The sequence below is a fragment of the Glycine max genome, chromosome 17, assembly GCF_000004515.6.
Source record: "Glycine max cultivar Williams 82 chromosome 17, Glycine_max_v4.0, whole genome shotgun sequence".
In the NCBI taxonomy this organism is placed as follows: domain Eukaryota; kingdom Viridiplantae; phylum Streptophyta; class Magnoliopsida; order Fabales; family Fabaceae; genus Glycine; species Glycine max.
Window position 1 is genome coordinate 8,919,760 of NC_038253.2, and position 12,171 is coordinate 8,931,930.

At 32.6% G+C, this 12,171-nt stretch overlaps 2 protein-coding genes across 2 annotated transcripts; both read right to left on the reverse strand.

The window, feature by feature from the left end:
* Positions 1–323: 323 nt before the first annotated feature.
* On the reverse strand, positions 324–1,485 carry LOC100527593 (putative stellacyanin). The gene is made up of 2 exons (NM_001251476.2): positions 1,208–1,485; positions 324–896 (listed from the first exon to the last, which is right to left on the reverse strand). Exons 1-2 carry the CDS (start codon positions 1,395–1,397, stop codon positions 436–438), a joined length of 651 nt encoding a protein of 216 aa, NP_001238405.2. The 5' UTR covers positions 1,398–1,485; the 3' UTR covers positions 324–435.
* Positions 1,486–5,785: 4,300 nt separating this feature from the next.
* Positions 5,786–9,795, reverse strand: LOC100306541 (glycosyl hydrolase family protein). Its single transcript, NM_001369237.1, has 3 exons — positions 9,307–9,795; positions 7,637–8,664; positions 5,786–6,168 (listed from the first exon to the last, which is right to left on the reverse strand). Exons 1-3 carry the CDS (start codon positions 9,449–9,451, stop codon positions 6,085–6,087), a joined length of 1,257 nt encoding a protein of 418 aa, NP_001356166.1. The 5' UTR covers positions 9,452–9,795; the 3' UTR covers positions 5,786–6,084.
* Positions 9,796–12,171: the final 2,376 nt, after the last annotated feature.

Sequence of the window (12,171 nt, forward strand, 5' to 3'; positions counted from 1 at the left end):
ACTCACATCACGATAGCTATTTATTCATACACAATCATCTCAATCAAGTGGATCAATACAGCTGGAAAATCAATGAAAAACAATGTTTTTTCAAGTACCATACAATATCACCATCAACACACCAGGAATCAAGCCCCTCTCAGTAGGCACATATCACAAGCCAAAATTTTGAAAAACCCAACACATTGAAATTGATATACACTACAAATTAGCGTATATCATGATAAGAGAAATTCTCTAATATCATCTTTCCGATACATTCTCTTTTATTTAATGAAATTCATGTGACCGTGAATCCAATTAAATATGTATGTCTCGTTTCTAAGTTAATAAGAATCACATGAATTTCAATAGATAAAAGAAAATATGTTCGAATGAGAGTATTAGATAATACATTGATATTTGCTAGCACTCTAAATCACAGTAACAAGTATCCTAAAAATGAGACAAAAAATTGATGGCAATGGTGATGAGGAATAGAGAGAAGGTAGAAGCAAGAAGTGTGGCTGAGCCGTGTGGTGGAGGGGCTATAGGAGCTGGTTCAGTTTGGGATGATGGAGCTCCTTCATTGGAACCTGAACCAGATGCAGGAGGAGAAGCTGAATTAGGACCTTCAGCTGGGGCATTCTGTGGTGGAGGAGCAGAAGCTGAAGGACCTTCAGCTGGTGCTTTCTGAGGTGCTGGTGATGAAGAATCAGTGACCTTAATGCTTAGCTTTTGGCCACTGCTGCAATGACCTGAGAAGGTACAGGAGAAGTAGAATTCTCCTGTGCGATTGAGGGTGACTCTAGCTGGTCCTCTATTAAAGGCTTTGATGTTGTTATCGACTTCACAGTTTTCATAGTTAGCTTTGGTAAGTTCCACCACACTGTGGCTTCCAGATTCGAAGTTGAAGACTGCAAAAGAACAATTCCATCACAGATTCACAAACATTAACTTCAACTGTTCAACACTTCAACACACAAATAAACACATTTTAAATGTCTGTGGAGCAATTTATGATTAGATTGTAAAATAGTTGATAGATTATTTACCCGTAAGTAAATTAATAACTAACATAAAATGTTTAGCTCCAAGTCTACAACGCTTTTTGAGCATGTTATGACTTATAATAGTAATACTATATTCTAAAAGTAACATTAGATAGAGAATTATGAATTCACAAGGGAAATAATTAAGGTTGTTTTGTTGTATGCTGATATTTTACCTAGACTGTCGTTTAGTTTGAATGTAAAATTTGCAGCCCATTTGGAATAGAAAGAAGCACCACCAGGAGGAAAACTAGTCCAACCTGTGGCACCTCCCACCTCGTAATCTTTAGCTTCTGTGCTCTGTAGTAACACTGCAGCCACAACGACTACGACAAGAATTGCCACATTCCTTAATTGAGCCATCATATGTTGTTGTTTTTGTGTATCAGGTGGCCCGTGTGATGGCTCTTTCTGTGCTCCAATGTGTATGAGAAGAGAGAAGCTTTGGAAGTGCATTCAATCCGTGTTGATTATTGAATATATAGAAGTCAGGCTAAGCTATGTAACCCATCATAAGTATTGTTTTTAAAAGAGATAAGAAACGTTTTCTTAGTTGGATTGTCATCTACTCATCATCTCACTGGGTCACGGTGTGACTGAATGTTTATATATATATATATAAAGTTGTTGGATCATAAATAACTACATAGCTGAAGAGAAGTCAGCGGATGGAAATGGTCCAGTAACATGTCTCTAAATTACACTCGTGTTGTGTCCAAACACCCCTATCTATTCTAATAAATAATTCTATCTGAAACTAAAAAACAGTTGATTGACATAATACATAAGAGAATGATTATCTCTCAACTCCCATTTTTATTATCTAAACATTTAACAATAATGTTGGGACTTAGGAGGGATTTTGGTCCCTTCGAATATGGTGGACGGTACCAAGGATGAAAATGAGCTTAGATTCATACAAGCAGCCATGAAAATATACTATTTTTATTCGTAATTATTGGTAGATGAAGCTGTTAGTGGACTATGAGCCACATGATCATTGCATCTTTTTATATGTGAAATGAGATTCGAAATAGTACTTTTACTGCTTTATAATGGTATATATGTAGTTCGGCGTAGAGACTTGAGAATTGAGATGTGTTGATCAACTAGCTTAAAAGAGTTTACTACTTTGCTCCTTCAATACCACGATTAAAACTAATTTAAATTGCTAGACGCATGTTGGCCATTTGCCAACTCAACTATGCAATGAAAGACTTTCCTCTTATGATTATATAATGTAGGCCATCGCTTGGCACGAAACATCGTGCATGTATAGAAAAGAAAGCAGAAGGAGGAAAAGAAGAAACTAATATTTAAACTCTTTCTAGAAATTCATATGTAAATATAGTGTATTTATTAACAAATTTTATTTTTCAAATAATAATCTCCCAAGTCCAAAGTTAAATACTCTCAAATTTATGCAAGAATATATAAAAATGTGAATTATAAATTTACATCCCTTTTAAATTTTAAAATTTAAACTACAGTGTTGCTATTTATAGCCAATGTTTTTATAGTTAATTGACATGAGCTAGCTAGCTTCCGTAGGGCCCATACCTGAATTTATTATTACGTAGATTGTATTCACACCAACTAAATAACTAACTATGTAAACTGCCATAGTTGAGTTAATAAAATAACTAATGTGTATTGCTTAATCAACTTATAATGTGATTATCTTTTTTTTCCCTCAGTGAGTGCAAGACAACATTGATACCGTCAAACTGAAGCCGAAGTCACAGCTCTTACAGGATCACTCTTCCTAGCAGATTGGACAGACAAATGGACCGGGTAGTATGCCAATTAAAAGCTAGTGGGATCCCATTTTTATTCAACCTTAACTTTCTTATGATGCAATATTTATATTTATCTTACATATGTTTTATCTGTTTTTGTTATCATATTAATTATCAAGTTTATTATTTTTTTCTATTTTATTTTTCTCTCTATCTCTCAACGATGTATGCACTATACACCCCAAAGAGACTCGATCAAACACTCCGATCCTAAGTCCTTATCTTTATTAATTATTATTTATTATTATTGAACTGATTCATGATTTGATTTTTTTTTTGAATGAATTATTTGTTTTTTTACTAACTAAAGAAAACCATATCTAGAATTACAACAAATTTGAAAGCTTGAAACTAAAAAAAATAAAATATATAGTCTCATTCTGATAACACATGAAGCCTTTATTTTTATTTTTATTTTCCAGCTTTCATAAAACAAATTTAGTAATTTTTTCTGTCCAACAATTTTTTTTTCTTTTTCCTTTTGTTTTTCTGCGCTTTTAAATACAAAGCTAGTATGTTTACAAGTGTAATCAAACCGTTGTGATAAAGGAAAGGAAAAGAAAAATTCAAATTGTAATACGACTGCTAAATCGATCTTTAGAGATGAAACAGTATTTTAGTCGTCATTAATTACTGGGGCAATGGCGATGCGTATGGCAGTCTCTGATACATTCCAAGAATACGAACATGAGATGTTTTGTTTGTATACATTATTCCAAAGAACTGCGAAATTAAATGCATTTAATTTTGTTTTCAATTATTTGTGGATGACAGAAAATGAAAAGGGATAGATAGGGAACGGAGCACAATTGGTTCTTGCTCCTTAATTTGCCTGTCGCGCTACTATCCAGAATAATTCAATTTTTTTTTTATTCATCTACAATTCTCATACATAATACAACACAAAAACACAAATCCAGTGCAGCTGGAAAATAAATAATAATAATAATAACTTATTCAAACAACATAACCCTTGATCCAACAAATACAAGTAAATAACCAAGTCCCAAAATAGACCGAGACCACATACATAATTCTAGAACAAGACATTTGTGGCAACTGCAATGAAAAGAACAGGGATTGTGACAGCAACAAGGGGCATGGCTGCACGTGACGCAGGTGGAGGTGGGGATAATGGAGCAAGGGAAGACGACCCTGCAGTCACATGAATACTCAGCTTTTGGCCGAGGGAGCAGTGACTCGAGAACGCGCATGCGAAATAGAACTCGCCCGTGCGGTTCAGAATGATTCTCGCCGGCGCTGTGTCGAATGATTGCATTACTTCACTCACGTTGCAACTGTCGTAGTGTTTCTTTGACAGGGTGACTACGTTGTGAAATCCTGTTGCGAAGTTGAACACTGCAAAACAAACAAACAAACAAGTATTTAAATGAATGGTTTTCAAGAACAAAGAAAAAAGTTAGTATTCACTAGAGTCTACGTGAATAAGAATCCCTAAGATCGGACTAAGAAGACAGATTACACTTGTTTAGAAAAAGAAAGAAAAGAAGTTAGTAAGGTTATTGTGTATGTAGAGAGAGATATTGACCGAGTATGTCGTTTAGTCTGAAAGTGTTATTAGCTGCAAAGGAGGTATATAAGGAGGTGTCTCCTTGGGAAGGAATAATCCAACCGGCAGAACCACCCACAACATGCTCTGCAGCTTCTGTGGTGTGTCGCAATGGCATTAATAATGCCGCTGCAACAAGTAGAACGAGGATTTCCACGTTGGCCATGAGGTTTTGTTGGATGAGCGAGTGTGTCTCAGGTTGCCCCAGCTGTTTGATGAGTCTTGAAATCTTTGCACGGAGGCAGAGGAGGATTCAGGGAAGAGGCTAAGGCTAACTCAGCACTCTTGTGTCGCTTTTATACCAAAAAAACAAAAGAAAGTGAAAAAATAATGCAATAAATATTTTAAACCAAATCAAACTAAAAAAAATGATTTTGATTTAAAATTAAATTCAACTGCATGTCTTTTATGTTTGATTTTGGTGACATTTTAAGAAGAAAAGAAAAAACTTAAGAAAACTGCATCTTGAACATCCCTAGACCCTAGGGCCTAGGTATTGGCCTATCGGGCCTTTATTAATTTTCTTACTTATTAAATGATTTTTAAATTAACTTTATTTCATTTTAGATAATATCTTAAAATATATCTATTTAATAATTGGAATATGAATTAGAAAATAAAATATATGAAAGGATGGATGCAATAGAATGTGTGTGCAAGTATTTTAAATATTTATAAAAAATTATTATAATATATCATCTCATTGTATTTCTGGAAAACCAATTTCTAAAGTTCTATGAAAAACAAGTGAGAAATCGAATTGGGAAGAACTTCTCACTTACTACACTGTTGTATCATTAGAATAAATATTTTTTAGATTGTATTATTTGAATAAATATTCATTTTTTTGAATTTTTTGGTAAAAAAAGTCCCGCAATCAAATCCATTGAAAACGAAAATTACCTGCAAGATCAAATTGTGACGTTTGTGCCAGAACAAAATATCATCTCGATTTTTACCATAAATTAAATAACTAAAATATATAAAACACTAATTCTATTAACCTGTGCGACAGATTAATGATGAGACAGTGAACAATTTCTATCTCAATTTTTTATATACTTAATCATGATTAAACAGTGGACGCTTATCATTCAAAATAAAGTATTAACATATTACGATGTTTCCAACTTAAGCAAAAAAGAAGAGGCAAATATCACCCACTTTCAAATAAGGCAAGATTAAAAGGTGTGTTGCTAACATTTGTATTAAGAAAAAACATTGTAATCTTGCCTTATGTGAAAGTTTTAAAGTCCCATTGAATGAATTTGTACTTCCCATCAAACAATAACACAGGTTACAAAAAAAGAACTTCTAACCTTGACATTTTTAAATAATCCCCCCTCCCTCTTTTCCCTGTTGGTCCAATTTGCTTCTATGTTTTTAAATGGTTTGATTAACAAACAGAATTACAAAATTTAGTGTATTTGATAAAGTTGAAACTAGTGTCCAAAATTTGGAATGTATTAGTAAAAACTGAAAAATTCTAGATCTCGTCGAAGGAAAATGCTTTCTCAAGTGACATAATTACACATTTGCTGAACATCAGCATTTCTAGATATTGCTTTATGAAATATGACAATCAATGGTATAATTTGATCTATTGAGACATGAAGTGGAGCCAAGTTAAACTCATTTCATTGGTAGGAACTGGTTTGCCGAGCAGGTTGATATCATAAGATCACTAACTCCAGAAAATCAGCAGTATCAAAGAAGATAAAAAGAATACCATCGCGTATGACCGGGATAAACCTTGAGTATTGATATTCTGCCAAGTGAAATAAAAAAGAAACAGTGAACCCCAGTTCATCCCAAACTTTTTTTTCAGCAAATTATATTCCTAAGTGTTAATGCAAGTAGTGAGTTCAAAATTACACCAAGGAAAAGGCACATCCATGATTGAACCACCTATCAATTGAGACCAGCAATCGACCTTTTCCCTCTGAATCAATGAACTTCACAAACTGTGAAGATAATATAGAAAAGTGAATGCATTTCTAATTTACAACTCACTAATTTTTTAAGGTCTAGGCTTTAAAACGGTGTTGACATTGCACACATAAGCAATGGTTCTCATGCTGTGCCGTTAGTTCAGCCTGATTACATTTATGAGTTGAAAGATTCCAGACATATTAAAGAGAGTTACAAAAACGAAGTTAAGGACTTGTATCTACAAACATTTGGTAGTTGGGATATTACTAAAGAGTAAATACAAAAGAGAACAAGGTAACTTCCAAACCAGTCACAACTGGTTCAAAAAACCGTAAATATGGCTCATTGTTGCCCAACCAATAACCATCATGATGATATTAAGACTTAAATAGTTACTTGATATCCCTAGATCATTTCACATGAAAGCACAAATAGCTTGGATGTTCATAAATCTTATTAAAACCATGGAACATGGGTTCTGGACTTCTGGTTCTGCAGCTAGTCTACAGCTAGAAAGGAGAAAGAGTAGTATCAAGAAAAAAGACATTTTCCCATTCTCTCTCTCTCTCTCTCTCTCTCTCTCTCTACTTATGAGTAATTCAAGATAGATGGATACATATTGAATGTAGATGAAGACATCAAGAATGACATTATAAAGCCAAGCCAATATGGGGACAAGAAAGCAAAACAAAGTACCATGTAGTACAATATTTAAATTCTTGATATGGGAAGTAAACTTTTGGCAAGACAACTTGTGGGTCAAATTTCTCAACAATTTCTTTGTTTCTTCTATTATCATTAATTTTTATTTTAGCATTCTTTAAATTCAGTCTTGAGAATTACAAACTTCCAAACCAATATAGTCCTATCATGTAGGAACTAGGATGCAATAAGTTAGCATGTTTGGTTTAGCATTTGGCATTCTTTGTTTGATCCACATCTAGTGGAAGCAATCAAATGTTGCTTCCGTATCTTTTTAAAATTCTGACGCGGAAATGAGGAGGGACATGCATCCGAAATGCTGAAGCAAACATGCAGTTAGTCCCTTATAAGTGGTGTAAAAGTTTACATAGTCTATGCGTATGCATTGCATCATCATCATTTGATACACTCGTTAGACAAACCAGCCCACTTGACAAAACCATAAAAAATAAATATAAAGATAACATCCTGCAATAAAGTGTGTGTGTGTGTGGGGGTGGGGGGGGGATCCTGGTTTGATTTTATCTCTTTTTGTTTGGTGTGTGAAAACTTCCAAATGAGCTTAAACAAAAAAAGATAGCATCAAATGAAATTTATGGTACCTTAAGAGATAACAGAGATGAATGTCCAGCATTAAGTCCATGAAAACCAATGTCATATGATATACTTCCATCAGCCTTGAACAGTCCATAGTTCTTCTCAGATGAATGCCCAGGCTTCTCGTTCTCGTTGAATAATGCAAAAATGTATGCCTTCACAACATTTTTAGGTCTATGTGGGGTTCCTTTCCTCTTCGCAAGCCTTCTACGCAGGTTATAATTATATGTCCTTGCATTAGTTGCATTTGCTCCAGCTTCAGTTTGATCTCCATTAGAGGCCCAGCCAGTCTCAGTAATTATGACTTCCATTTTGTCAAATCCAGCATCCTCCAAAGCAGCATAGGCAGCATCAATCTGAGCATCGAGCATGTTATCATAATGCAGACGATACGTTGGATCATAAATTCCCTTTGTAGGTTCAAAAAGTGCATAATTTATATCAATATGTTCAGGATCACTCGCATAGACTAGGAAAGGGTAAGCATTCACACAGAAAGGAGAGCCAATCTGCTGGAAGAACTCCAGTAGTGGCTTCATAAACTGATTAACATTATCATCAAATTTACCAGAGGAGGGAGGGTAGGACTGCGAAAAAACTGCAAACGAGTTTGCAGTAGAAATCTGAACCAGTTGATCTAGATGAAGTTTCACGGTAGCATTGTAAATATTTTTAACAGCGCCCAGAAGAACTCCCCACAAAGAATAGTCACCGCCACCCAAAACTTCATTGCCTACAGCAATTCCACGAATGCGTGTATCAGGAAGAAATGACTGTACATTTTCTTTTACCCAGTTCAAAGCATGGTCTGGATTCGAACTCATGTCTTGCAGCTGCCCGTTGGGGAGCCCCACTACAATTTCAAGCCCAGTTCCACTAAATGCCTTGAGAACACTGTGATCAGCATCGTAGATTCTAACGTTCCTTATTTTTTCTGCTCTGAGAAGAGTAACAACTTCATCGGGTGAAGGAATATTATTTGCAATCCTACCATAATTTATACCATATGTTCCGGTGAACGCTTGCACAGAAGCTGGAAATCAAACAGGGAGGGTAGAGCTCCATTAACATGATGTAGCCAACAAAAAATACATGCTAGCAACTTCTATATCCCTAACATTATTTTGCTAATCATGAACAAAATTGGTACTCTAAGTAGATGGACATGAAAGGACAAAAGAGTAAAGTCTAGAAAACCCAATTAGAAAGGCCGTCCATAATCAGAACCACGAATTGATAGAATTGGAATAATCATGATATGTCCAAGGAACAGTGGTCCCATGTGAAATCAAAAAGGAAAGACACTGATCAATGTAATCATAGTGATAACTTGAAAGGAAAGCAATATGTATATTTTAAAAAATTGAAAATCAAAATTAAAATCTCTTCCCAAAAGAGACGAGGGGACTGGGAGAAAAAAAAAACTTGATATCATGAAAATTAAAAGAAAGCAACCAAGACAAGAAGTCAAGAACCTAAAAATACAAAAAAAGAGAAAAGGAAAAATCAAGAATTTTAATTCAACAAATGGTGAAACTATACTAAACACTCAAGGGCTGAAACCCCCAACCCATGATCATACAAAAAAAGATCAATAAAAACTGGGGAAAAGGTAAATGAATAAAGTAAATCAAATACATGTTTGAAAACGCAAAATAAAGAAAGTATAAAGTACCTATTGGAGTGAAGAAGAGTATAGAGAAGGGGCAGAAGAAGCGAAGAATCAAGTACATATTTGACTGGCGAGGATGATCAAAATTTGAAAATGAAACGCGTTGTTGGCCTTGGACGCAGTGCTTCTTCCTCCTCAGACATGCCATAAGACGAAAAGAAACGATTTTTATGGTTTTGCGGCGTTGAACTACAACACCTTTATCAGCGCATCCATCATTACTTGCTATCTAATCTCCGATAAGAAGGAAGCAGAAGATGAGGGTTGGTTTTGGGGGTTGAAGAGAGAGGGGGAAAGGGAAGAAAGTGTGAGGGATATGCAGGGGTTTTATAATTGAGTTGTTGTTGAGTAAGTAAAAGGCAAAGCAGAACAGAAGAAGAACAACGCAGTGTGGGTTTGTACTAAAACTCGGCTTCATTGGTCAATGCACACTTGTTGTTCCTCATCGTGCGGTTTTTTGTTTTGTTTTGCGGTGTGCGTTAAGGTATTGTTTTCTTTCTTCTTTTTTGAACTCGATCTCACAACCTCCCCTTGCCCACGCGCTCCTACTATCACTAATAAACTCAATAATGAAATATATGTAGAATAAATTATTAAGAGCTGAATCATTGGTTTTTAATCTATAATTTTGATTGTATTTTACCATTTAAGTTATGTTTGAAAAAATTATTTGAAAGTTAAAAAATTAAAAGTAAAAAAACTAACTTGTTAAATTATATGTATTTGATAAAATTAATTGTTAAAATAGTTAAATAATACAAAATGACATAAGAATAATTAAAATATGATTTGTTTAAAAATGGTGATAAAAAATTAGATAAATATATTAAAAATTAAAATGAAATAAAATATTAAAAAATTAGAAGTTAATATTTAAAAAATATTTTACTTTAATTAGTGTTTTAAAAATATTAAAAGTTATTAAAAAAATATTTATTTACGGTCACACAAGATTTTTAACTAATAAAAAAAATTAAAACCAGCTGAAATGCATTTTAAAACATAACCTTAAAGTAGATTTTAGTTAATTCATAATCTTTTTACCCTTAATTCTGATCGGAAAAATTTCCTTAATTTCATCTTCATTTAAGCTTTCTTTTAGGACAAAACTTATATTTTTAGTATTTTTTTAGAGGATATTTTTAGTATTATTCTTCTATAAAAATTAAAGTTCCACTTTATGTTAAAGGTTTCATTAAAAAACAGAACAAATTATTAAGATGAAACGGTTGAAAAAAAACACGAATAATATCTTTCTTTTTTTGAATTCAATACTAATAATACCTAAAAAGTTACATTTGTGTTTTTCCTTTTTTTCATCACTTCCCTTTCAACAAATTATCGTTAAAGATGTGAATAGTTTGACCTATTCTGCTGCTAGTCGTTCTTGATCAATGAGGGCCAATAGACATCAGATATGAAGAAGAATTCCTCTCACTAATCAGAGCCGGGGGATGAGAACTAGGGATTTTTTTTATGTATTAAGGATCTTGATCTATCTCTTATTATTATTATTATTATTATTATTATGGGGTTATTCTTATCCGTTAAAATTTATGGATAATTATCGATATCTTAGCTCATGCCCATTAAGTATGTAATTAGTTATTTATCATGAATAATTTTTTGCAGATACTTAATGGATCTGAATAGATTTATCATTCATAGTGAGAGCCTTTTTTTCAGAGAGAGGGTGAGAGTCCTTAATATCTGATGTATACCTTGTTACTTAATTTTTATAAGTTTGAAAGATGATTTGGATATTTAAATTTCAATAAGAACTTAATTAACGGTGTTTTGATCACGTAATGAAATTCAGTTAAATACTACAAAGAAACAGATAAAAAAAATATTATAAGAAATTTAAGAACTAAATTAAAAAATAAAACTGACATTTAAAATAATCTCACAAAAAGAATAATTTTACCTTTTATCGGCTCTACCCAGTGAATGGGCCCGTAATTTCTTTTCAATATATATGTGCTAGCGATAGAAAAATAAAATGTTCTCATAATTTTTTTGGTAGGTAAGATGTTCTCATATAATATAGTACTTCTATGTATGAAAAAAATGCAGTACTTCTTTTATTCGTAATTTATTAATTTTTTTTGTTATAGTTGTGTCATTTTTAATATATTTATTTTTATTATAAAAAGATATATTTATTATTAATGTTGTTGTCGTGGTTATGAATTTTTATTAATTTATTCATTTTTGTTGTAAAAATTAATATTTTTTCAAACATTTACTATTTTTATTATTTTTTACAGGTTTCTTTTTTATATTATATTATTTCACAGTGAAACAAGAAATAAAAAATGTTTGACTTATTTTATTCATATTCAATTTACAATAATTTTTTGGAGACTAAAAAAAAACTGAAACTAAAGACTTAAAATTAAAACTAGTTTTGGTTTTAAAAAAATTCAAAATGAAAAAAGCATCCGAACATGGTCTTAGTTTTTGAAATTATAAAATATTATTTTATTCTTTGAGATTGAGAGCGAGTCCTGGTGCAGCGGTAAAGTTGTCTCTTTGGATGGGTAAGGCTGCGTACAACATCAGCCCTCTGGACAATGGGGTACGAAGTTTTATTCTTTGAAATTATAAAATAACAAGCATTCTAATTATTAAGATTATTAAATAATAATTATTTTGATTCTGAAAAATATAATAATAGAGATAAAAATTACTTGTCTTTAATAAATTTATATAATAAAATAATATTTTTATAATTGTAAAGATTCAATTAAATAATTAATTTACATATAATTTTGGGACTAGTTGGATGCAATATTCTTTGTTTTTAACGTCACTTTCTAATTTCTACGCTGTACCACTTTCGGTAGGTAAGAAATGTTCTATTCG

What these genes read in the sequence shown, in the direction of transcription:
- LOC100527593 (NM_001251476.2), bottom strand. Translation starts at nt 1,397, where the DNA reads ATGATGGCTCAATTAAGGAATGTGGCAATTCTTGTCGTAGTCGTTGTG. An exon ending in CAAACTAAACGACAGTCTAG is followed by an intron (nt 897 to 1,207) that starts GTAAAATATCAG and finishes GTTCTTTTGCAG; the next exon opens with TCTTCAACTTCGAATCTGGA.
- LOC100306541 (NM_001369237.1), bottom strand. Translation starts at nt 9,451, where the DNA reads ATGGCATGTCTGAGGAGGAAGAAGCACTGCGTCCAAGGCCAACAACGC. An exon ending in ACTCTTCTTCACTCCAATAG is followed by an intron (nt 8,665 to 9,306) that starts GTACTTTATACT and finishes TTTGATTTCCAG; the next exon opens with CTTCTGTGCAAGCGTTCACC. An exon ending in CATCTCTGTTATCTCTTAAG is followed by an intron (nt 6,169 to 7,636) that starts GTACCATAAATT and finishes TTCACTTGGCAG; the next exon opens with AATATCAATACTCAAGGTTT.